Genomic DNA, 22,379 nt, shown 5'->3' on the forward strand with positions numbered 1-22,379 from the left:
TTAAGCTGATAATAGCTGATAAAGGTGGAGCTGTTACTGTGTTATTAATCTATCTGATAACGGTGGAGCTGTTACTGTGTTATTAATCTATCTGATAAAGGTGGAGCTGTTACTGTGTTATTAATCTATCTGATAAAGGTGGAGCTGTTATGTTATTACTGTAATCTAGCTAATAAAGGTGGAGCTGTTATTATGTTATTACTGTAATTACTGTATTATGTTATTCATCTAACTGATAGAGGTAAAGCTGTTATTAAGTTTTTAATCTAGCTGGTAAAGGTGGAGCTGTTGTCATTTGGGGTAAAGGTTGGGTAACCTTCACCAGGAGGGAAGCAATGACACGGCTTTCTGATACCAGCTTTTATAGGCACACCAGCCATGACATCACTCCAGTTACAGTCCTCCATTCAGTCAATTATTAATCATCCCATTTTAGCAGATCCCCTCCCAGATTCCACATGGAATCATGCGATAGATAATCCTTGATATAGCTGTTTATATCTTCTTTAAATTCACAAAGAGGAGAAACAATCCTTTTTGTGTTATTGTATCTGCTCGTTCTTTCCCAACAGAAGTAACATTATAGTTCTTATAATAATATTTTTCAAAATATTGTTCAGCTCTTACCTACATATGTGAAAGTCTCTTCACATTTTCACAAATTGAATGCATGCAAGAACAAACAGCACATGCCAACTCTCTACTTATTTCGATTGGCATTGAAGGTTTATACATGGCCAGTCCAACTGGTAAAATCCCATTACATGAAAGCTTTAATGTTCTAGATGCAACACCTGGGAGAGACGCCTCCTACAGGTATAAAGCTGCTTATTTGTGTTGACTCTGAACTGTTTCATCTTTAACAGATTAACTAACTCCAACTATTCACAAATAAGATTTAGAATGGGTACTAACATGTGACCATCTTGTGAAATTCCTTTACTTCGACCTTTACTTCTCCATTTTTTTTACCTATTCATAGAACAGATGCTAGACCAGATCTATTGTTAAGACAAAAAGAAATTCCTTTGGCGTTCACTTATCATCTCCTACACTTCAAAATCCTACAAGGTGATGCAGATCCCTTTTAAGGATCCTCCACTAATCTACAGACAAGATAAAAACATCAAAGACATGCTTGTTCGTAAGAGTAATAAATGACCAGTGGAATAATGTTTCTGCAGCCTGCAGCCACTCTAAATGTACTATATCTTACTGTATTAACACATCCACTAAAATAACTATAAGGAAGGGATCATTTGTTATTATCCTTTACAACAGTAATTATCTATTTTATATCTTGCATGTAATGTAATCAGCTGTACATTGAAGAAATTAATAGCAGATCATTTTTTTGAACACTTTCGGACCATCAGAATTAAGAATTTGCTGTTTCCAGTGGCAAGGCATTTTAATGCTAATGGACATTGCCTTAATGACATATCTGTTTGCACTGTCAGTTGTTGCTATGACAGCAACGAAGCGAGGAAACTCCAGAGCCCCGAAGACTCTGGTAAACTCAAAGAAAAAACAGAGCTACACTATCAGAACTTTGCGACCCCATGGAATGAATACAACTGTTTAAAGATCTACTGTTCTGATCATAAACTGGTGTCCTCCTAGAACTTCAGAAATGATTTGCTTTTATAGCTGATGAAGGACCAAAATGTCCTCTTTCTCTGGAAACCACACACACACCCACACACACACAGTATCAGTCAAAATTTGGATACTACTCTGATATTTTTACTATTTTCTACATAAAAAACAAGGATAGTATCAAACCAATGAAATAATGCAAATGTGATTATGCTATATTAAACAAATATTGACTATCTTTAATTTTAGATTTTTCATTTCATTTAAATATGTCGAGGACATTTAAGAACAGCTGACCAAAGTGCTGTACAATCAAATAAACTAGCATAAAAATAAGACACACATTACAAAATATCCTTTTTAGTAAAAAACAACACACAGGAACAAGTTTAAAAAAACCTCACAATAAAACAACAGAGGTAATAAAAGAAGACCAGCTCTCATACTGAGTTATAAACCAAACGATAAAAATAAGTTTTAAGACATGAACAGCTAACGCAGATGCCAGTCTGACATGCTGACGTTCCTGAGCTAATACTGCAAATGCTCAATCACCTCTATGCTTCAACCTAGACTAGATGGTCAGCAGATCTGAGTGACTTGGCAAATATAGGCTAATACCATTCCCAAATTAAATTTGTCTTAGAATCAAATTTAAGCATAACCCATTCTATTAAAAAAACATTTATTACTGCTAAAAACTGTGTCCAAACATTTCATTGGTACCACACACACACACACACACACACACACACACACACACACACACACACACACACACACACACACACACACACACACACAATATTCAGCTTGGGTGCACAACAGATTATGTGGCACAGGAGCAACTGGTAGGCAGCCATTTCCCTGGATTTCCATTCACTACAAATGGTACACATGGGAATAATGTGAGTTCAAATTGAATCTAATCTTGAATATACATTGAATCATTCATTCATTCAAGGCAGTTAGCTAAGAGATTGACCATGTTAGTCTGTTTTACATGAAACCCCGGATATCACAGATCTGTTGAAGACCTAAACATCCATAAAATTGTTATAGTGAAACAAGCAAAAAGCAACAGATAACTCAGCAGTGTATGATCTCAGACCCTAGAGCCATGGTACAATTATTCATTGATGATATGGCCTGAGACTCCAGAAATTAATTTGTTTAGTCTCCACATCTAGAACATTCCTGCATCTACAATACGAATGATACATATCCAATTTCACCAAAGTACTGTTTTTATCTTTAAAAGGTGACTGCCAATAAATATGGTGTCGGAGAACAAGCAGACACTTTAGAACAGGATTATCTGGCAGGTGAATATGAGACCTCCATCAGTCAGAAGAGACGAGAGACAAGCCTCTACTGTAACCTTGACAATGGCACTGAGATCACTCAGGCAAGTCAACACATCAATATCCCATTAGGAATATATTCATAAGTAACATAGAGCACAAATCACCTCTCACGTAGAACAACGAGAGACAGCAATCTAGTTCAGCTGTTAATAAATTGCATTTGCTTTCTTTGGCAGACTGACAGAGCTAACCAGTTAAACCACTGTTGTATCGAAGACCTCAAGAAGAAGAATGCCGAATGGATAACAGAGTGCAAAGTACACCAAGCATCTACAGTATTTTTGAGAAACTGCTTTCTTTTTTTAAGTTTACAATTATTAGTTCATAACTATTTGAGATTTTAATTTTCAATATTTATTCGTTATAATTCCCATAGTCTGATTTTGTTTGTGAGGAAGACTTTCTAAAGGCAGTGGTGGACAACAAATTGCCAGTGATTGAGAGTTATCTCGCCAGGGGTGCAGACCCAAATGCATGTGATAATGTGAGTGTTAAGATCCCCCACACCCCTGGTTATTCAGACTTTGCAGCTAATTTCTGACAGTTCCACAGAGCTGATAATCATTCTCTCTTGCACTTTTTCTAGTTTCAACGCACAGCTCTGCACAGAGCGTGCTCACAAGGCAATGTGGAGATGGTGAAAAGACTGCTGGAAGCTGGGGCTTTAATTGAAAGCAAGGACAAAGTAATGTTTGAACCTGATCAAGTATTCCAGTTCTCAGCATTATTGGTTTTGCTCTTGATTCCCTCCATCTTGAGGTCCTCTAATATGTCAGTATTTACTCTAGGTTTACTATGCAACTGAATGGCTTAAAATGGAATTAATTCTGACCAGTGCAGGTCACACAAACCTGCTTCCTGTCACACATATTATGATCTTGAAGATCTTCCTCTATTACTATATATTATATATATTAGCAAAAAGACAAATTGCTGACGTAAGACACTGAGTCATTTCACATGCTTTGCACTTTCCTATTCAAGGCCTGTAATTTTCACTCTGGTACTTGGTGTGATGGTGTAATGGGTGTTAATGGGTAAACCAGTTCACCAGATAGCAAAGTGTTCCTCGTTTCATATCACTCCATTCTACCCTACGCTTGCATTTCTAGACAGCATTTATACTTTATTGTAATTCATCTATCCAGCATTTATTCTTTAGTGTTTTCTTTCTGTCCAGCATTTCGACCTCACTGTGAGCTTCCTATCTAGCATTACTACCTCACCGTAGACTTCCGCTTCAGTCTTTCTACCTCACGGTAACTTCCTCTCCAGAATTTTTGCCTCACTGTAGTCTTCCTGTCCAACTTTTCTACCTCACTTTAGTCTTCGTCTCCAGCTTTTCTACCTCACTGTAGTCATCCTGTCCAGCATTTCTACCTCATTGTAGTCTTCGTCTCCAGCTTGACGCAACTGCGGTTCACTGGGCGTGCCGCGGGGGGAGCCTGTCTGTGCTTGAGCTGCTCCTGCATCACGGTGGCAACCTCGACGCCAGAGATAAGGTAAGAGTGGCTCTGTGCCCATCCAGTGTGCCAGTTACCTCAGTCCCACCCTCACCTGGTGCTACGATTAAACGCAACGTCTCCCTCGATCATGGCACCTTCAGCTGCGGAGCACCCCCCTCAATGTGGCGGCGAGGACAGGCCACTATGGATGTGCTGAACACCTCATCCACTGCGGCGCCGACGTCAACGCAAAGGACAGAGTGAGGCAGGACTCCTGACCCTATGGCCTTTTCTGCTAAGCCACATTAAAACCCTGATCGAGTTTCTTCTACCTTTTTAGGAGGGGGACACGCCGATGCATGACGCCGTCCGCCAGAATAGATTCAGACTCATTCGGTTGCTGCTGATATACGGAGCTAATGCGAATCTGAAGAATCACGTAAGGGTTTTTAAATCTTGTCCCAGGCACAGACTATGCACTTTTACCTAGCTCACCTGCATGATATTCACCAGTGATATTCACAAGTTGTCAGATTATTCAGTGGCATGCCGACCAGTCCCACCATCTTTTTCAAAGTATCTGTAAAACTGGATCAGCTGTGATACAAACAGAACGTGACCTAAAACAGACCGCTCTCACGTTCCTGCAAGACGTCAATCTTTAAACAGGGTTGGTTTTAGAATCTCCACACCGCCATCTGCTGGCACTAACGTAAAAACCTTCAGCTAGCCAAGGCAAAACAACGGAATTTCAAGATAGGAATTTACTTAAACGCCAGTGAATTTGGACCTATTTACATTACATGATAAAGAAGCACAGAAATATACAAGCATGTTGTTTTTTAAAAAATATCTTACCCTTGTTTATTTTGCAGGAGGGTAAATCACCAGTGTACAGTGTGATGGAGTGGCAGTGTGGAACCAAAAGCATCCTTGATGGCTTTAAGGACCACAAGAAGTCTCAAGCCATGTAAACGTGTGAGGCAGTGAAAAGCCATAGAAATGTCCACAGCAAGGGCTGTGCACCACTGTCCCCTACCACCCAGCCAACCGAACGTCTGACAGTCATAAGGACGAAGCTTTAGACGGCAACCACATGTAATAGCAGGCAAATTGCAGAACTCTGTTATTTGTTTCTGAGAGTGAAATGTAAAAATGGAAAGTATTTTGAGGCTTTGGAAAAGTGTGGCACAGTGCAGTGTATAGATTACTCCTGGTTGGTGGTAGATTAAGAAAGCTAAATACGGAAAAAAGAACAAGCAGAACTGCTGTTTAGTGTAGGGTGCTGGAGGCCTGTTTAATCATGCATGAGGAATATAATCCTGTGTTCTGGCCTCAAATTGTGTGCTGTGTTTGACAATGCCTGTGTATCAGATTTATTTTCAAAATGCTATTAGTCACAAAATTGATGCCCTTAATAATATTGGCTTTGTTTCTTGCTTTTGTAAGTCATTTAATTGATGTTGCTTGAAACAGTTAATTTTACTGAGTAAACAGTTTTCATGTGTCGCTGATATTTTTATTTGATAGTTCACAGTTTTAGGAACACACTACTAAAAAATAACAGAAAACATAACTCAGGAGCATCAAGATATCCAATTAAATATTGGAGAAAAAAGATCATAATGAGTAAATAATGCACTAAAGTGTTGTGGTTTTGGCCTTCTTGGTGGCTGGGGTTTCTTCTTCTTGCTCCTCACTAGGGGGTTGGGGCCTTTTCATCGTGTGAATGATACCCACCGCTGTACCACGGGTCTCTGTCAGGCATAATCAACAAATATTTCCGTGAGCATAATTGGTCTTAACAGGAGTCATTACCTCGAGAAATCAACTGGAATGAGGCCAAACACAGCACTTTCATTTTCACACAATAAATGTAGTGGAGTTTTTTTCTATCTTTCATCACAGACAGAAAAAATTGTCATAAGAGTTTGGACATCGTTTACCTCCATGCAGTACAACAGATCGGCAGTTAGTGGACAAGGCAGCTTTAGCATCACCATCAGACAGGCCGAACACTAGCCCCCTACACCTGTGAGTCAAGGACCATTCCAAGATAAGCACACCTTCAAATAACATTCACTTCTTCACCAGCCCCTGACAGTAAAGGATACAGATTGGCAATGTCGTATGGGCCACGCAGCTCGATGGGCTAAATGAGGAAGTGAGAAGCATGATCACTTATCAGGAGGGGAGGTACTTGGTAGAAGGTGAAAGACTGAAGTAACAATACTGCAAGGCCCAGAACAGGAGCATTTAGAGTAATGTTTGCATAAAGAATTTGTGTTCTTACCGCCTCTGCTCCACTGGTCAAAATGACATTCTAGGAAAGAAAATGATGACACACGTTTGCTAGTTCAACACTGCAGACTTTATGGGCTTAAATGTTTCTGGGGTTAAGTGTGAGCAAACAATGTACCTTTCCCTTGCATACTTCAGTTAGGTTGATGGCATTTGCAATGGTGTACTTCTTCATGGTGGAGTCTCGGATGGCTGCCGTGTAGCTTACCTCGAAGGACACTCCCCTCTCAATGGCCTTGAAGAATTAACGCAAAGGACTGTCATAATGAAGAGCTCCGGATTTTTAAGGCATACATCTCATTCAAAGTGTATTGGAGTTGCGGTGTCTGCTCAGATGTTGAACAAGAGTGTAACGATGCAAACCAATTAGCAGCATTTGATATGGACATTTGAAATCTCAGCCATACTCCGTTCAAAGGTGATCTTTTGAAGTGAAAGGGTTGCTTCTCTGTTGCTGCTATGCAGATGATGTCCACGTCATAGGTCATGCAGGCTGCCTGTTGCAATAAGAGAGATATGATGATGGCTTTTATTGCTATAGTTGCAAATGATCATAGCAGTGGTTAATGTAGAGGGACGTAAACAGTATTTAACAGTAACATTTATTTACCCTTTAACTTACATGGAAGAGCTTCTCTGTTTTGGGATACACAGCCAAAATGTCAAAGCTTTTGTACTCATCGGAAGGCCTCTAAAGTCAAACAACACATTATACATTAGTTTATTAGATTTTAGATAATACAGCATGATCACTTGATGTTAAATAGAAACTTACAAAGTGTGAAGCATCTGTGGCCACCACAGTCAAACGGTTCAACACTTTAATAGGTCTGGATTTACCCTGTGAGAGTACACAGGAATCAAGAGTGTTGATCGACTTATAAGCATACTGTCTCCCATAATTATTAAATAATGACAAATAAACCAAGTCACCTGCACTATTGGAAACTTCTCAAACAGCTCTGTCATAGACTGGGGCTTAGGAATTTGCTGTAATCGACATCAAGACATAAGCACAAACTGAAAGACATCTTGAACACTCTTGCTCTGTTTACAGCATTTCTGTAAACATGAATCAAGTACACAATACCTGCTTCTTCTGTTGTGGTTCCACTACATAATTTATTGCAACTGTGGAGTAGCCAACTGAAAAACAAATAAACCAGATCACAAAAGCAAAACGGCAATTGTCATTCCGATTCTAAAATGAGGTGATGTATAGCCAGCGATAGTTTGTAGCTAGCTAACTTGAGCATAACCATATTCATAACTATATCCGAGCTAAGTAGCTATAATTCATGAAAATACCCGAATTCCTCGTTTATCCACGTCTAAACTGCTCAAAGAAATTAGCTAGCTAACTAGCATAGTTTCTTGGCTAATGAACATGCTCAGTAATTGTATTCGGTAGCTAGCTAACCAAAGTCCGAACTTACGGTGAGCTGCTGTCTCTATCGTGCTTTGAAGCTTTTTCTTGTCAGTAACGGCTAAGATGTTTAAATCCATAAATGCAGACATTTTCTTTTCTACTGATTACCGGGAAAACTATAATAAAAAGCAATATAAATGTACATGTATATATTGTGTAACGAACAGTTATATACGCGTGTGCTTTAATAGTATTCTCTCGTATACAGCTACCTATGATAATAAACTAAACCATTGTAAATTACATTTTATCTACTAATGTATAGCTAGCTAGTATTAGATTTTCCGAAGCATGGAACTGAGTAAACACATGGTTTAACTTTCAGAGCGAGTGCTGATGGAATATGTAGTTCATGTAAGTACATCCGATTGTTGAACGTTATGATATGACAAAGCCCTAGAAACTACACAGCGATGGCTTCTGCTCCCAAAAGGCTTTTCGGCTCGTTGAAGCGCTTCGATTGGTGAAATTTAAACAGAAGCCCGCGGCAGACGTAGGTAAGGTCGAAGTGGACATGTTTTGAGTTCTGCTAGCATAACAAGCGAGTAGACCTGTCGATGTAAAACGACGTGTGTACAAACTGCATGTGGTTATCAGCATCGGTTACCAACATCTAAGACAGGAAGCTATTTAGGCTAGTTGTCCTCGATTTGTGGAAGCTGGATTTGTATATCTAGTTAAGTTATATACTGGTACCGTTTGCTGGCCTAGTTGTATATCTAGCTAGTTAATTATTTATTGTTTTCTGTTTGTGGATAGCTCATGTTGTTAATACATAATGCATAGTTTATATCCAAACTCTCTTTTCTAACTATAGCTAAGAGTAGCTAAATATCTGTAAATGCTTGCCAGTTACGCAGCTACTTAGTTAGCGGACTTAGCTTATTGTTTGCTGCAGGCGTTCGTTCATATTTTATTTCGTAAAGCGATGGAGTCGTGTTTAAATTACAAACCCGAGCGAGTAGGCGCTGTAGTTGTGGAAGATCTAAGAAAAGACCTCTTTGTCGAATTCTCCAAAATGCCCACATCCCAGGTAATTGACATTGCCACAGTTTATTAATCTCTCACTCCCAAGACTCGTTTGTTTTGGTTGGTGTATGCTGATAGTATTTTATTATATATTTACGTCTTAGTGCAGTCTGTGTGATGTACTTCTAAAACAAACAAAATATAATTTGTGTCCCTGTAGGAGTCTGTCCTGCTGGAGAAGGAACATTTGCAGGTTTATCTGCGAATACGTCCATTTACATCTACAGAGAGTGGATTTGGTGAATCACAGGTGCTTAAAAAGATCAGACGAACTGATAGATGCAGTGGCAAAAACTGGATTCGAATTGCATACCTAATATTTGCAATATAATTATAACGTAATTGTTTTTAATTGTCCTTTCACTCAACAGGACTGTATTTCAATTGAACCCCCGGAGACTGTGGTTTTGAAGGCCCCAAGAGCATCACTAGCAGTCAGGCAAAGTGAAAAACTAGGGCCACAAGTCGCTCAGCGTTTTCAGTTTTCAAAGGTCCAAGAGAAATACATTGTCCTATATTGTGTCAACACTAACTGGGAATGGGTTGACTGGGTCATGCTTTGGGATATGTGCTTGCTTCAATTCCAAGTTCATTTTCCAGGTGTATGGTCCGGATGCAACACAGAGGGAGATATTTGGCGGAACGACAAAAACACTTGTGAAAGATGTTCTCAAAGGAGAAAATTCATTGGTATTCACTTATGGAGTTACCAATGCTGGGAAAACATTTACCTTTTTAGGTGAAGTTTTATTCATATGAGGTCTTGTCTCACAGTACAGGTCTTCTGTAGTAAAATAAAAGCATATTACATATTTTTCTCTCTTGATTTTTAAGGCCCAGAAGCAGATGGGGGGATTCTGCCAAGGTCGCTGAATTTAATCTTTAACAGCATCGAAGGACGAATGTATACTCAGAATAACATTAAACCCCACCGCTGCGTAGACTTCACAAGGCTGACTAATGATCAGCAGGAAGAGGAAGCCACAAATAAGAAAAAACTTCTAAGGAGATTTAAAGAGGTACAACGTAATAAGACCATGTAAATGTGTGCATGTATTAAGTGCATTAGTACAAATTAATTTACAATAACTCATTCTCAATTCTTTACTCTAGAGTGGTTTGCAAAAAAGCACCTGTAACACATCAAATTCTACGTGCAGCTCAATACTAGAGGGCAAGTACAACATAACATCTATGTGAATGGTTGCTTGGTTACTAGGTTGTTTTTGTTTCATGAGACATAGCAAATAAGTTTCCTTTTTTAAATGCTTGTTTTAGGTTCCAGTTACACTGAGATGGATGGAGAAAGTCTTTGTTTAGAGGAGGACTCTCACATAAAGTTCTCAGTATGGGTATCCTTCTGTGAGATATACAACGAAAATATCCATGACCTGCTTGACTTTGTCTCGAGTGGCTCCCAGAGACGGAGTGCACTGCGTCTGTGCCAGGACGTCAAAGGCAACACTTTTGTCAAAGGTAAATAGACGGCTTTCCTTTCGCTAGTCTGATATAAAGCAGGATCTCATCCTTTAGTGTACTTGATGGATAATGGTTGTGATTTGATGTTTAGAAAAGGGAAGAAAATGTGCATCATTGGGAGCATAATTTTTATTGCAGGATTATTCACATTTACAGTCCTATTTAAATATTTTTTGCAGATCTGACCTGGGTCCAGGTAAATGGTGCAGATGAAGCCTACAAAGTTTTAAAGATTGGAAGGAAAAATCAGAGCTTCTCTTCTACAAAGCTCAACAGTGTTTCAAGCAGAAGGTAAAGCTTTTTAAATTCTTCCCTACTGAAGTTAACATTCTCAGATTTGGGGTGAATTGAAGCTGAGGTTGCAGAATGCTGAAGCTTGTGTTCTTCTCAGCCATAGTATTTTTTCCATCCGAGTCATACGCCTAGAAGATGTGGGTGTTCCTCGTGTCCAGACGATCAGTGAGTAAGTAATCTTCCCCCTTTACGTAAACTACTAGGTGCCAATCCAGGAGAGACCTCAGCACAGTTTCCCATTGGAGAACTCATTTCAGAAAGTAATGTCTTTATGATGTCAAATGTCAATATTTTTTTATGCATACATCACCAAATTGTACAGCTTTTCTCTTGTTGAGCAGGTTCTGTATCAAAAGGATAAGTTATTATGTAGTGTGGAGGTCTCCCAGCATTTGGTGAGTTTTATAAACTGGATGTTTTGCTCCTCCAGGTTGTCTCTGTGTGATCTTGCAGGATCAGAGCGATGTGCAAAGACCCATAACAGAGGAGAGCGCTTAAAAGAAGCTGGAAACATCAACACATCTCTGTTAACTCTGGGGAAATGTATCAATGCCCTGAGACTGAATCAGACCCACTCAAAGTGAGGTTATGGCACCACACAGGTCCCAAATTTGTGTGTGTGTGTGTGTGTGTGTGTGTGTGTGTGTGTGTGTGTGTGTGTGTGTGTGTGTGTGTGTGTGTGTGTGTGTGTGTGTGTGTGTGTGTGTGTGTGTGTGTGTGTGTGTGTGTGTGTGTGTGTGTGTGTGTGTGTGTGTGTGTGTGTGTGTGTGTGTGTGTGTGTGTGTGTGTGTGTGTGTGAGTGAGAGAGAGATCTTCCAGTGTTGCAGCTAAAACTCTTTTTGCTTCTGCTAGGTTCAACCAGCATATCCCCTTCAGGGAGAGCAAGCTCACTCACTATTTGCAGGGGTTTTTCTGTGGCCGTGGAAAAGCCTGCATGATAGTTAACATCAACCAGTGTGCTTCAATGTATGATGAAACCCTGAACGTCCTCAAATTTTCTGCAGTCGCTCAAAAGGTCAGTCAGGCTACAGCGTCCGCTGCCACCTCCATATTGAGTGGCTGCAGAATAGCAGATAAGCATCTCTGGTGTTGGCTGAAGTTACTTTGTTACCTCATGATATTTAAGGGACAGAAAAATTGCAATGCAGACTAAAACCATTAGAGTTTGACAGCTATTGTACTGGGCTTTATTGTACTAATTCACTTCAAAAAGCCCTTTGGTAATCCTTCAGTATCTGAAAATCAAGTTTTGGTTTTATTCAACCACTATCTAGGTTGTCGTCCTGAACCCAAAACCAGTATTTCACACTGCACCCAAGAGATCTGCTAGAGATCTCTCCATGATTCTCAACAACGTGGACAGGAAAGAGTGGGCTAGGAGAAGCACCCTGATTGGATGGGAGACCAGCTTGGAGGATGTCCAGGAGGATGAGGATGATGAAGACATGGAGGAAGAAGAGGAAGAATGTGATGAGAAAAGCATGATGGAAACCACTGTCTTAGAAGCTGAAGATCAAGAATTGCACAAGGTGCGCTGTGTACCATTGTGCGGTGTCTCATGACAATGTCAGAACTTCACCTTTAACGGTTTGTATTGTTTGTTTATTTCAGCTTCATCAGAAAATTCAAGAACTTCAAGAAAAATTTTCCAATGTAGAATCAGAAAAATTGGCCATGGAATCTCTCATCCGGGAAGAGGTTACCACAGAGTTCATGGAGCTGTTTTCTAATATGGAAAAGGATTACAAGTAAATATTGCTTTTGTTCCAGTTTCAGCATCCTGGTTGTCTGTGACGTTTAGTAACCTGGCGTACGCATTTGTTTTTCACAGTGAACGTCTTCAGAGAGAGAGAGAAATTGCTGAAGAAAGAGCTGAAAGGAGATTGGAAATATTTAAGAATTTAACCAACGAAACTCTCACTGGCTTGGCAGCCACGTGCCCTGGAAATGACACAATCAATGTGAGTACCATGCTAACATACCTCAATAACATACATACCTATAATCTGAACTCTGTTTACAAGAACATTTTATTTTAAATCCAGAAGCCTTTTCCGAGTAAACACAAACCATCTTTTGTACTGGTGATCTCTTTTTGTGCTTGGTTATTCGATAGCTATGTAATTTCTGTCTGTCATTCAGGAGACCAAGATGGAGTGTCTGGATGGGATGATGGAAGCGATGCAGGATGACCTGGCTGAGATAAGGCGAGATGCAGAGGTGACGCAGACGTGTCTGGAGAACGTGACCAGATCTCCCGGGGTGGTCGAAAGCTTGAGGGCCCGACTGGACAAAATGGCGGAGGAGCTTCTTGAAAGCCAGCAGCTCCTTGGTGTCAAAACCGAAGGTCCATTTCTTCTCTCTGGTCTAAGGTGAACGTTGATGCGCGCTGGTGTTTGCCTGTCTGACTGAAGTGTTGATCTTGTTTCAGAAATGGACACGGTGCTCACACAGTTACAGAAAACCTGCGACCAGCTACTGATGGAGAAGGCAGCAACCACCGAACTTGCTGCTGAGAACCGGGCTTTGTCCAGCAAGCTCAGCGAGCTCCAGCATATGACTGATGAAATGAGCACCAAGCTTCGAGCCTTGGAGGCCCAGGAGCTTTCCCGGGAAAGAGAGTCTGACTGCGCCTTCCGGAAAACCATTGAAGCTCTTCGTAAAGAGTGCGAGGCGGTGGTGTCAACCTCGCAGGAGAAGAACAGGAGGATCGAGGCCCTGGAGACAGAGCTTGGCTGTACCAGAGAGGAGATCTGTCGGCTGGAAAACACCTGCGAGGAGTTGAGACGAGAAAGAGACGCTCGGAGGGACGAGACCCAAGTCGCTGTGGACCATTCGGAAGCAGAGAGGGTCAAGGAGGTGGAGCGGGAGCTGGCTGAGGGAGAGACCCGCTGCATTGCCCTGAGAGAGAAGCTCCAGCAGTGCCAGAGCGAATTGGCCCGGGTGAAGGAGGCTTTGAGGGAGGCGCGTGTTGCCGCAGAAGAGGTGGAGAGGAGGAGCGTGCAGGAGGCACAGAGGGGACTGAGAGAAATGGAGGAGGAGCTGGCACTTAAAGACGCTGAACTCAACACCAAAGCACAGGAGGTTTTAAGGTAAGACCTTTTTTATTCGATCTTACTCGGCAACGCTCAGACTGTTCCTTTGTCTTTAATAAAATACAGTTGGCCTTATATATCAGATAATGTGTAGGTCTGATGCAAAATGAAAACGTGTTAAGTAAAATTTGTCTGTACGCAGTATCAACACAGCTGTTTGAATTGTATGGTGACAGGCTCGAGATGCAGATGACTGAAGACCAGAATAAAATGAAAAGCTTGCAAGCTGATCTGCAGCAGAAGGAGAGCCATATATCAGATCTCCACGCAGAGGTGTCTCGGGGCAGCACCCACGCTGACCGGCTGCAGACAGAGGTTCGTAAAGAAACCGCAGGGTTTGAAAAAATCAACGTGGAGGAGGGGTGGCATTAAACCCAAAGTGTCTGTCGATCGCCATGTCTTCCCCCTAAAGGTCACGGCCCTGACTGAAGCCATTGGAGAGCTGAGACAGAAGCTACGTGATGTGGAGGAGGAGAGGGACGGAGCTCTGAGCGCAAAGCGGAGTCAAGAGCAGACCGCTGCGCAGCTAAACACTGTGAGCTCCGAGAGTGGGACTGCTTCTGGTTCTGATCCCGCAAATCCCGGTGTAGATAAAGGACAGGACACTACAGGACGCCGGACAGTAAGCATTGCTTTGTACTCTTTAATCGCAATGTATTTCGCGACCTGCTGCTTTTCTAAGAGGAATGTTTTCAGAGTGGGTGGAAGTGAGTCCTTCTGATGTTCCAGAGAGCCAAAAGGTTGGAGGGAAATTCAGGAGGAAGGTTTCTGATCTTCAACGAATCTCAGAGGCCAGAGCAGTTTTTTAGCCTCGTTGCTTAAAACATGGTCACAGAGCCACAGTAAAGCTACATACGTTAAACATTTTAAGAGAGATGCAGACCGCACAATTGAGAGAAATGCAAGCAGCAGTCAGTGTCAGTCAGTCATCTCCTTATGTGGGGGCCTGATCCCAGATCAGCACTACTGGCTCAGGGCATTCCAGCACCTGCAAGCCCGGGTTGTCGTGTCCTCACCAGCCCTCTCTCTGATGGCCCTTGGCAGGACTCCTCTGTCCTCTCCACTGGGAGCGAGAAGGATAACCGCTTCCCAAAACCAGAGGTAGAGATCAGCTTCACCCCCCTCAAGCCCAACCGCGTCAACGTCCGCAGGGCTGGATGCGATGAGTCTGTCACGGTCAAGATCCGAAACACAGCCCGGAAGAGGAAGAGCTCGGAGGTGGAGGTCTGTGACCCCCAGAGGGCCTTTAAACAAAATAAAATGTTTTGACTTTTTCTTCTTTTTAGCAGTTGCTCACAATTAGCTGGGTGAAGAGTATCCTTGTACCCTGGCCTGAACCTGTCGGCGCTGTTTTTTGTGTGATCTAGAGTTCTGTGCAGTCAGAGAACAGGAAAAACCAGCGGCTCCAGGGGACCTCCATGGTCAGCGTGACTCCTGTGGAGGTGTGTGTGCACAGCAGACACCATCCAACATCATGATCATTGCAGCAATGAATGCAGATCGCTTGGACCAGGGCTGTAATTTCAATTGCAGTTATTACTATAATCAGTTCCTGTAGGGTATAATTAAAGGAGCCTGTGGTGAAAATATTTTTGATTTGTCAGAGTAAGATCAGAACACTGAGGCGATTGTTGTGATTGGTCAGTGCAGCTGATGTGCATTCTCAGGTTTGCTGGTAGAAATGTTCATGCATTTGTAGTGCTAGGATTAGCTCCACGGTATATTAAAACCCTTTATTGTAAAATAGTAGAAATAAGACCACATGGAAATAATTTTTTGCAGCCTTTCATTTAAGTAATTTCAGGAACCAGTGCTGAGCTTGATTAAATGTATTGCACTGTAACGGTTCATTAGAGGGCATCCCGTCTTTTTCCCCACAACCCACTACAACTAACAGCATCCACACCACTCTGTGCAGCTCTCAGTAATTCTTGATTTTTGAACTCCGAGTGCGTTCATCGGGCGTTTACGTGTCACCGTTTCTTTTTGTCCTGCAAGTCGCCTGTAGCGGTCTGTCAAATGGCCAGTCCGTTAACGCACCAGGTTCCACCCAAAAGTCTGAAACGCAGGAAGGACGGAACCCTGCAGAAGATCGGTGACTTCATCCAGAGTTCACCGACCCTGCTCGGGAGCAAAGGTCAGTCCTGGCTCATTTCACGCTCTGGTGGAGCGCACCCTCCTCTCCCCCGCCCTCGCCCCTCTGACGCAGGGTTACGCCCTCTGTGCAGCCAAGAAGATCATGGCCATGGTGAAATCCCCAGAGCCTCAGCCCTGCACGGAGACGAGCAACAAACCCAAGAGGTCCAAGCGCAAGCTGTTCAAGGCCCAAATCTCGTCCCCGTTGGATATACCTCCGCATCCGGTCAGTAGGGCTCTGGGGTGCCCATAACTTCAGTACAGTGTTAACGTAGTGAACTTTGTTATTAGGCTGACTGAGGTGATTTAAGGAATTGTGGTTTTCAAGCTATTTCCTGGTTTCCTTTGCAGATCATAGTGGATCAAGATGACAAAGAAAGTGATCATCTCATCATCAGGAGGAAACTTAGAACAAGACCTGCTAAAAGACAGCAACTCTAGCTGTAGCCATAAACATTTGACTGTTAATAAGTGTAAACTGAAAATCAGAATCTTGTGTAAATTCTCAGACTTTTAGATTTTTCATGGATGGTGTACATAAACGATTTAAATATTGTTTCAGTAGGAAGGAATATGTTGGCGATGGGAAGAAAGTCAAGTACAAACTCTGGTCCTCTTATCTGAGTTTATTTGACGTACTACGGTTATCATTTCATTACACATTATGGACACTTGTGAATGCTGAGCAAAAGCAGCATCTGTGACCATCCAGGGGTGTGTGTGCGTGTGTGCGTGTGCGTGCGCATCCTCGTTTGTTACTGCTGTCTGTGGATGGAGGTGGTTGTCATCTGTGAAGAGCAGGTCGTAGATTTCAGGCGGCGCCTGCTGGTCTCTCCACCGGTGCATCACCCGCCCCATGCACAGCTGAGGTCATCTGGAGTGACACTGCAGCCAAAGCTCGCCTCTCTTCCATTGCTTCTCTCATTCCTCCACCAGGGACCAAAGTTAATTTTCTTACCCCTGTGGCCCATCTCAAATACCTGCAGTTCAACACAGAATGAAGGGTCACTTTTATGATGTCACAGTAGGTCCCCTGTTCATCTGTAATCTCTTGGGCACCATTGCGACTGTTTCCCAGGTGTGCCAGCCGCTCTTCCAGTTCCCTGACCGGTTGACCTCTTATTTTTATTCGAGCTTCTCTCTGTCCCTGTGTGTGTGTCTGTGTACGAATGCTGTCACATTTCCCAATCCCCCGTTCGTTTGACTGTTCCAGTTTAAATCACCTGTATCTATTTCTATACTTGTCATAGTGATGTCATCATGATAAATTTGAAATTTATTTTGGTAGTTTGTAAACGCCATTAAATCTTTTCACAGTGAATTAAATGTCACCAAATAAAATCTGTTACGTGCATTTTTAGCCTGAAATCAAGAATGTGGTCAAATATAATTTCAGAACTCTAGACCTAACCTCAGTGTTGAAGTATTTTATGTGGAACATTCTAGGCTTTCCTGAAGCTGAAGTGCATCTGAAAGTGAAGCACGTTGCTGGTCTCGCTTGGCTTTGCTCCTTGCTGTCCACTGATGGATGAACATCTTCAGGTCATGGCCGTTCTTCAGCCAGCTCCGTGCTTGGTCAGAGTGGCCTTCAAAATTGCTGCTTCAACTTTGGAACCATTTGTCCACATTGGCGAGCAGAAGACTGCTCCCTGTGCTGCCATCGGCTAATGATGGTTTTTGTAGAAGGCACAAACTAGGTGGCAGCTGGTTGATGTTGGGGTAGTAAAACCCTCTTCATGCTGATGACTAGGCAGTTTTAAACAGGTCATGGTGAGGTCTTAGTTTTTTGAAGGCAGTGCAGTGACTAGGTGGTTTGATCATTGCCTCTCAGTACTAGGTTCTTGTGTTTGAGTCTGGTTGGAGTTTCTGTGTCCTCCCCATGTCTGTGGGTTTCCTCCCAGTTCAAGATATCGAGGATAGTTTAATTGGCTATTCCCTTACAATTGCCCTGGTAAATGTGTGTCTTCATAATAAAGTTGTCTGTTTATGAAAATGATAGTCTGCATGCGCTGATGTTTATGGTGCTCTGTCCTCTTGTATCTCTGGACCTGATTCAGTCCCCCAGGGGTCTGAGGCTTCTGGTTGAGAGTGCTGTGATTGGCTGCTGCTTCTCACTGGTGTCTGTTAATTATAATACATATGTTTGTAACATCATTTTTATTGTAGTGTGAAAGTTTCTATATTTCACAGTATAGAAATATAATTTAGTCAATTTACACAACAGTTTGGTATAAAGTTTATACTATAAACCATATATATTTTAGTATAAACCATATCCTGTCACTATTATGTCTCTCAAGAGCTGTAATGACCAAGTTCAATTAGGGACTCTAGTCTCTTACCTGAAATGAGGCTTTGTTTAGACTCGTCAAATATAAGATGACACCTTTATCTACGAGACGCTATGAGACTTATCTACATACATTAAACTTGTGTGAAAGTGTGTTCCATGTTCCACGATCAGAGCACGGAACACTTTACCTGCTGGAAGGAGTCTCTTTTTGGACCTGCATTTTTTGCATGCAAGTCAGCCCAAAAGCATCTGAACCCCTGACTGTTGGCTGCTCGGCTCTACCTGGAGACCTGTATGATTTATGAACACTGACATTAAATATTCATAAGGGTGCACCAGTGTCAGCTTTCATTTTCTCCTTCATTTGTTTACAAATGAGAACGCCACCCCCTCCCATGGTGCAGCCTGTCATTTTTTGGACCAGCAGAACCTAATTAGTGAGGAGTCACCACTCACAACATCTACAGTCATGGCCAAAAGTTTTGAGAATTATGCAAATATTAATTTTTACGAAGTCTACTGCTTCAGTTTTTATAATGGCAATTTGCATACTCCAGAATGTTATAAAGAGTGATCAGCTTAACGGCAATTAATTGCAAAGTCAATATTTGCCTAGAAAATGAACTTTATCCCCCAAAACACATTTCAACTTCATTGCAGTCCTGCCTTAAAACGACCAGCTAACATTGTTTCAGTGACTGCTCCATTAACACAGGTGTGGGTGTTGATGAGGACAGGGCTGGAGATCAATCTGTTATGATTAAGTAAGAATGACACCACTGGACACTTTAAAAGGAGGCTGGTGCTTGGCATCATTGTTTCACTTCTGTTAACCATGGTTATCGCCAAAGAAATGTGTGCAGTTGTCATTGCACTGCACAAAAATGGCCTAACAGGGAAGAGTATCGCAGCTAGAAAGATTGCACCTCTGTCAACAATCTATCACATCATCAAGAACTTCAAGGAGAGAGGTTCCATTGTTGCCAAAAAAGCTCCAGGGTGCACAAGAAAGACCAGCAAGTGCCAGGACTGTCTCTTAAGTGTTTCAGCTGCGGGATCGGGCTACCAGCAGTGCAGAGCTTGCTCAAGAATGGCAGTAGGCAGGTGTGAGTGCATCTGCATGCACTGTGAGGTGGAGACCCCTGGAGCAAGGCCTGGTCTCAAGGAGACCAGCAAAGAAGCCACTTCTCTCCAGAAAAAACATCAGGGACACTAATATTCTGCAAAAGGTACAGGGAGTGGACAGCTGAGGACTGGGGTAAAGTCATTTTCTCTGATGAATCCCCTTTCCGATTGTTTGGGACATCTGGAAAACGGCTTGTTTGGAGAAGACGAGGTGAGCGCTACCACCAGTCTTGTCTCATGCCAACTGTAAAGCATCCTGAAACCATTCATGTGTGGGGTTGCTTCTTAGCCAAGGGAATCGGCTCTCACAGTCTTGCCTAAAAACACAGCCATGAAGAAAGAGTGGTACCAGAATGTCCTGAGAGCAACTTCTCCCAACCATCCAAGAGCAGTTTGGTGATCAACAATGCCTTTTCCAGCATGATGGCGCACCTTGCCATAAAGCAAAGGTGATAACTAAATGGCTCAGGGAACAAAACAGATTTTGGGTCCATAGCCTGGAAACTCCCCAGATCTTAATCCCATTGAGAACTTGTGGTCAATCAAGAGACGGGTGGACAAACAAACCTACACATTCTGACACAATGCAAGCATTGATTGTGCAAGAATGGACTGCTATCAGTCAGGATTTGGTCCAGAAGTTGATTAAGAGCATGCCACAGAGAATTGCAGAGGTCCTGAAGAAGGGTCAACACTGCAAATATTGACTTGCTGCATTAACTCGTTCTGTCAATAAAAGCTTGTTACTCATAATTATTGCAATTATATTTGTGTGATAAACATCTGACAAAAACCAGAGGGCAGCAGATCATGTGAAAATATAAGTCATTCTCAACTTTTGGCCATGACTGTAAACTGTATGTATGAAAGAGCATGGTGATTACTCTGTGCTCAGACAGCCAACGCCAAACACAAAATAATTCAAATGCCCTATGCTGGAAGAGCTAGTTTCAGCTAAAGGGGTCTAAGGATGGTTCATACTGTGCATAATTAAAGATGTAGCGTAAAACATCCAAGCAGCACAACGAAATGACATGGGGAGAGCTGACTGGTGTGATGTAGTGTTCAGCTGTCAGAGGGGGCGGTGCAGCATGGCTCATTAGCATAATCAGACTCCCTCCCCCTCTGAGGCCTAGTCTGCCCAACACTGCTCCTGGGAAGGTGAGAGGAGCACCACCCACCGGTGAACGCTGAATTCCATCTACAAGATGTACGAAGGAAAAGCTGTTCTTTATGAATTGAAGCAAGCTACAAACGGTGCTTTGTGTTATCTACATGTGGGTGAAATACTGTGTGTGTTGGGCAGGGGAGTGTATTTTCCATGGCGCTGTCATTACCCTGTACCCTAGATACAAGGAGGCAAATGTAATTTGCCCTGGCTTATACTGATAGGCCAGGTCGAGTCACACTCGCTGTAAAGTACTAGGACTCTCCTTGCTGCTGGCGGTCAAGGGGTGTATTAAATGTGTTCTTGCGTTAAATGGAATGTAGAGACTTCACCAGCAAACGGGGAGTGGAGAGGAGGGGAGGGAAGAGGGTAGGAGGAGCATGTTTTCATCTGAAATGGTGGAATGGAATTTTATTAGATGCATAGCTCACATTTAATGTGTGTGAGAAGTTATTACATTTTGTGATAGAGGATCTGTTATATTTTCATACCCTATCACGTCTGCACAATCACAATCTAAACAGGGTTACATTAATGCTGAATTACTCAATGGAGTCCTTATGCAATTCCTGTAAGACAAAGATCTCAAGGCCAAGAAACGTTTTGACTGTTTTCTCATGGTATTACTGACATATTTCATTTAGAACAAATATTCATTTTAAAAGGGAGTGTTAGCTCTTCAGAAAAATAACTGATCAGTAGTCTTGCTTTGATCCTGTATTATTTCACATACTCAACATTATCTTGTACTCTGCTCCATTATCACGTTGGAGGTGTGCTTTTGCCTTCTCATTTGACATCAGATAAACTAATGATACTAATGACTAATGATTCTTCACAGATATTTGAAATATGAAAATAATGTAGTTGCATAACATTGCTCTAACATTTCAGAAGACTAAAGTAAAGAAGATAGTGTTTTATTTCCAGAAGAGGTTGCTGGGAACCTGCTAAATGGCCTGCTCTCTCTCTCTCTCACACACACACACTATATATATATATATATATATATATATTTACTGCTCAAAAAAATTTTATAACACTTAAATAACACAATGTATCAGTTAGGAAGCAACACTGATTCTGAATCGATTTCAACCACTGTTGTGCATATAGAACAGGTAGAGATGTGAGGTAATTAGCTAGACACTCCGTATGAAGGAGCCTTTTCTCTGTTCTCATCCTTTCTGGCTGATGTTTTGGTTACTTTGCCCCTTTGGCATTTTCAGTTCTCTCACCATAGAGGTAGCATGATGTGTTGTTTACAACCCACAGAAGTTGCTCTGGTAGTGCAGCTCATCCAGAATGACACATCAATGCGAGCTGTGGCAAGGAGGTTTGCTATGTCTGTCAGTAGTGTGCAGAGCATGGAGCAGTACACCAGGAGACATGGAGGGGGCCGTAGGAGGGCAACAACCCAGCAGCAGGACCAATAACTCCTCCTTTGTGCAAGGAGGAACAGGAGGAGCAGTGCCAGAGGCCTGCTAAATGACCTCCAGCAGGCCACTAATATCCATGTTTCTGCTCAAACTGTCAGAATCAGACTCCATGGGGGTGGTATGAGGGCCCGACATCCACAAGTAAGGCTTGTGCTTACAGCCCAACACCGTGCAGGGTGA

At 42.2% G+C, this 22,379-nt stretch overlaps 3 protein-coding genes across 3 annotated transcripts; 2 read left to right on the top strand and 1 right to left on the bottom strand.

The window, feature by feature from the left end:
• The first annotated feature begins 1,468 nt into the window (after positions 1 to 1,468).
• ankrd1b (ankyrin repeat domain 1b (cardiac muscle)) lies at positions 1,469 to 5,792 on the top strand. The gene is made up of 9 exons (XM_076998482.1): positions 1,469 to 1,513; positions 2,861 to 3,007; positions 3,143 to 3,223; positions 3,343 to 3,450; positions 3,553 to 3,651; positions 4,370 to 4,468; positions 4,573 to 4,671; positions 4,752 to 4,850; positions 5,287 to 5,792. Exons 1-9 carry the CDS (start codon positions 1,469 to 1,471, stop codon positions 5,383 to 5,385), a joined length of 876 nt encoding a protein of 291 aa, XP_076854597.1. The 3' UTR covers positions 5,386 to 5,792.
• Positions 5,793 to 5,916: 124 nt separating this feature from the next.
• Positions 5,917 to 8,499, bottom strand: rpp30 (ribonuclease P/MRP 30 subunit). The gene is made up of 11 exons (XM_077000209.1): positions 8,149 to 8,499; positions 7,803 to 7,858; positions 7,646 to 7,702; positions 7,488 to 7,553; positions 7,335 to 7,403; positions 7,120 to 7,209; positions 6,831 to 6,947; positions 6,705 to 6,734; positions 6,526 to 6,563; positions 6,358 to 6,437; positions 5,917 to 6,168 (listed from the first exon to the last, which is right to left on the bottom strand). The coding sequence occupies exons 1-11, from the start codon at positions 8,228 to 8,230 to the stop codon at positions 6,053 to 6,055; spliced, it is 801 nt and encodes a 266-aa protein (XP_076856324.1). The 5' UTR covers positions 8,231 to 8,499; the 3' UTR covers positions 5,917 to 6,052.
• A 140-nt stretch (positions 8,500 to 8,639) lies between these two features.
• kif20bb (kinesin family member 20Bb) lies at positions 8,640 to 18,179 on the top strand. Its single transcript, XM_077000206.1, has 23 exons — positions 8,640 to 9,174; positions 9,331 to 9,420; positions 9,542 to 9,661; positions 9,771 to 9,909; positions 10,005 to 10,189; positions 10,284 to 10,344; positions 10,449 to 10,646; positions 10,829 to 10,940; positions 11,041 to 11,112; positions 11,374 to 11,523; positions 11,796 to 11,958; positions 12,218 to 12,472; positions 12,555 to 12,691; positions 12,775 to 12,904; positions 13,086 to 13,290; positions 13,375 to 14,035; positions 14,215 to 14,353; positions 14,451 to 14,660; positions 15,083 to 15,262; positions 15,406 to 15,480; positions 16,037 to 16,175; positions 16,267 to 16,400; positions 16,526 to 18,179. Exons 1-23 carry the CDS (start codon positions 9,070 to 9,072, stop codon positions 16,613 to 16,615), a joined length of 3,750 nt encoding a protein of 1,249 aa, XP_076856321.1. The 5' UTR covers positions 8,640 to 9,069; the 3' UTR covers positions 16,616 to 18,179.
• Positions 18,180 to 22,379: the final 4,200 nt, after the last annotated feature.

Source organism: Brachyhypopomus gauderio, chromosome 3 (genome assembly GCF_052324685.1).
Source record: "Brachyhypopomus gauderio isolate BG-103 chromosome 3, BGAUD_0.2, whole genome shotgun sequence".
NCBI lineage: Eukaryota > Metazoa > Chordata > Actinopteri > Gymnotiformes > Hypopomidae > Brachyhypopomus > Brachyhypopomus gauderio.

Excerpts from the sequence above, each read along its gene's own strand:
- ankrd1b (XM_076998482.1), top strand. The coding sequence starts at position 1,469 with ATGACAGCAACGAAGCGAGGAAACTCCAGAGCCCCGAAGACTCTG. Across the intron at positions 3,451-3,552 it reads ACCCAAATGCATGTGATAAT|TTTCAACGCACAGCTCTGCA; the intron begins GTGAGTGTTAAG and ends CACTTTTTCTAG. Across the intron at positions 4,851-5,286 it reads ATGCGAATCTGAAGAATCAC|GAGGGTAAATCACCAGTGTA; the intron begins GTAAGGGTTTTT and ends TTTATTTTGCAG.
- rpp30 (XM_077000209.1), bottom strand. The coding sequence starts at position 8,230 with ATGTCTGCATTTATGGATTTAAACATCTTAGCCGTTACTGACAAGAAA. Across the intron at positions 7,859-8,148 it reads GATAGAGACAGCAGCTCACC|TTGGCTACTCCACAGTTGCA; the intron begins GTAAGTTCGGAC and ends TTTGTTTTTCAG. Across the intron at positions 7,703-7,802 it reads AACCACAACAGAAGAAGCAG|CAAATTCCTAAGCCCCAGTC; the intron begins GTATTGTGTACT and ends TGTCGATTACAG.
- kif20bb (XM_077000206.1), top strand. The coding sequence starts at position 9,070 with ATGGAGTCGTGTTTAAATTACAAACCCGAGCGAGTAGGCGCTGTAGTT. Across the intron at positions 10,345-10,448 it reads GTGCAGCTCAATACTAGAGG|GTTCCAGTTACACTGAGATG; the intron begins GCAAGTACAACA and ends TGCTTGTTTTAG. Across the intron at positions 14,661-15,082 it reads ACACTACAGGACGCCGGACA|GACTCCTCTGTCCTCTCCAC; the intron begins GTAAGCATTGCT and ends GGCCCTTGGCAG.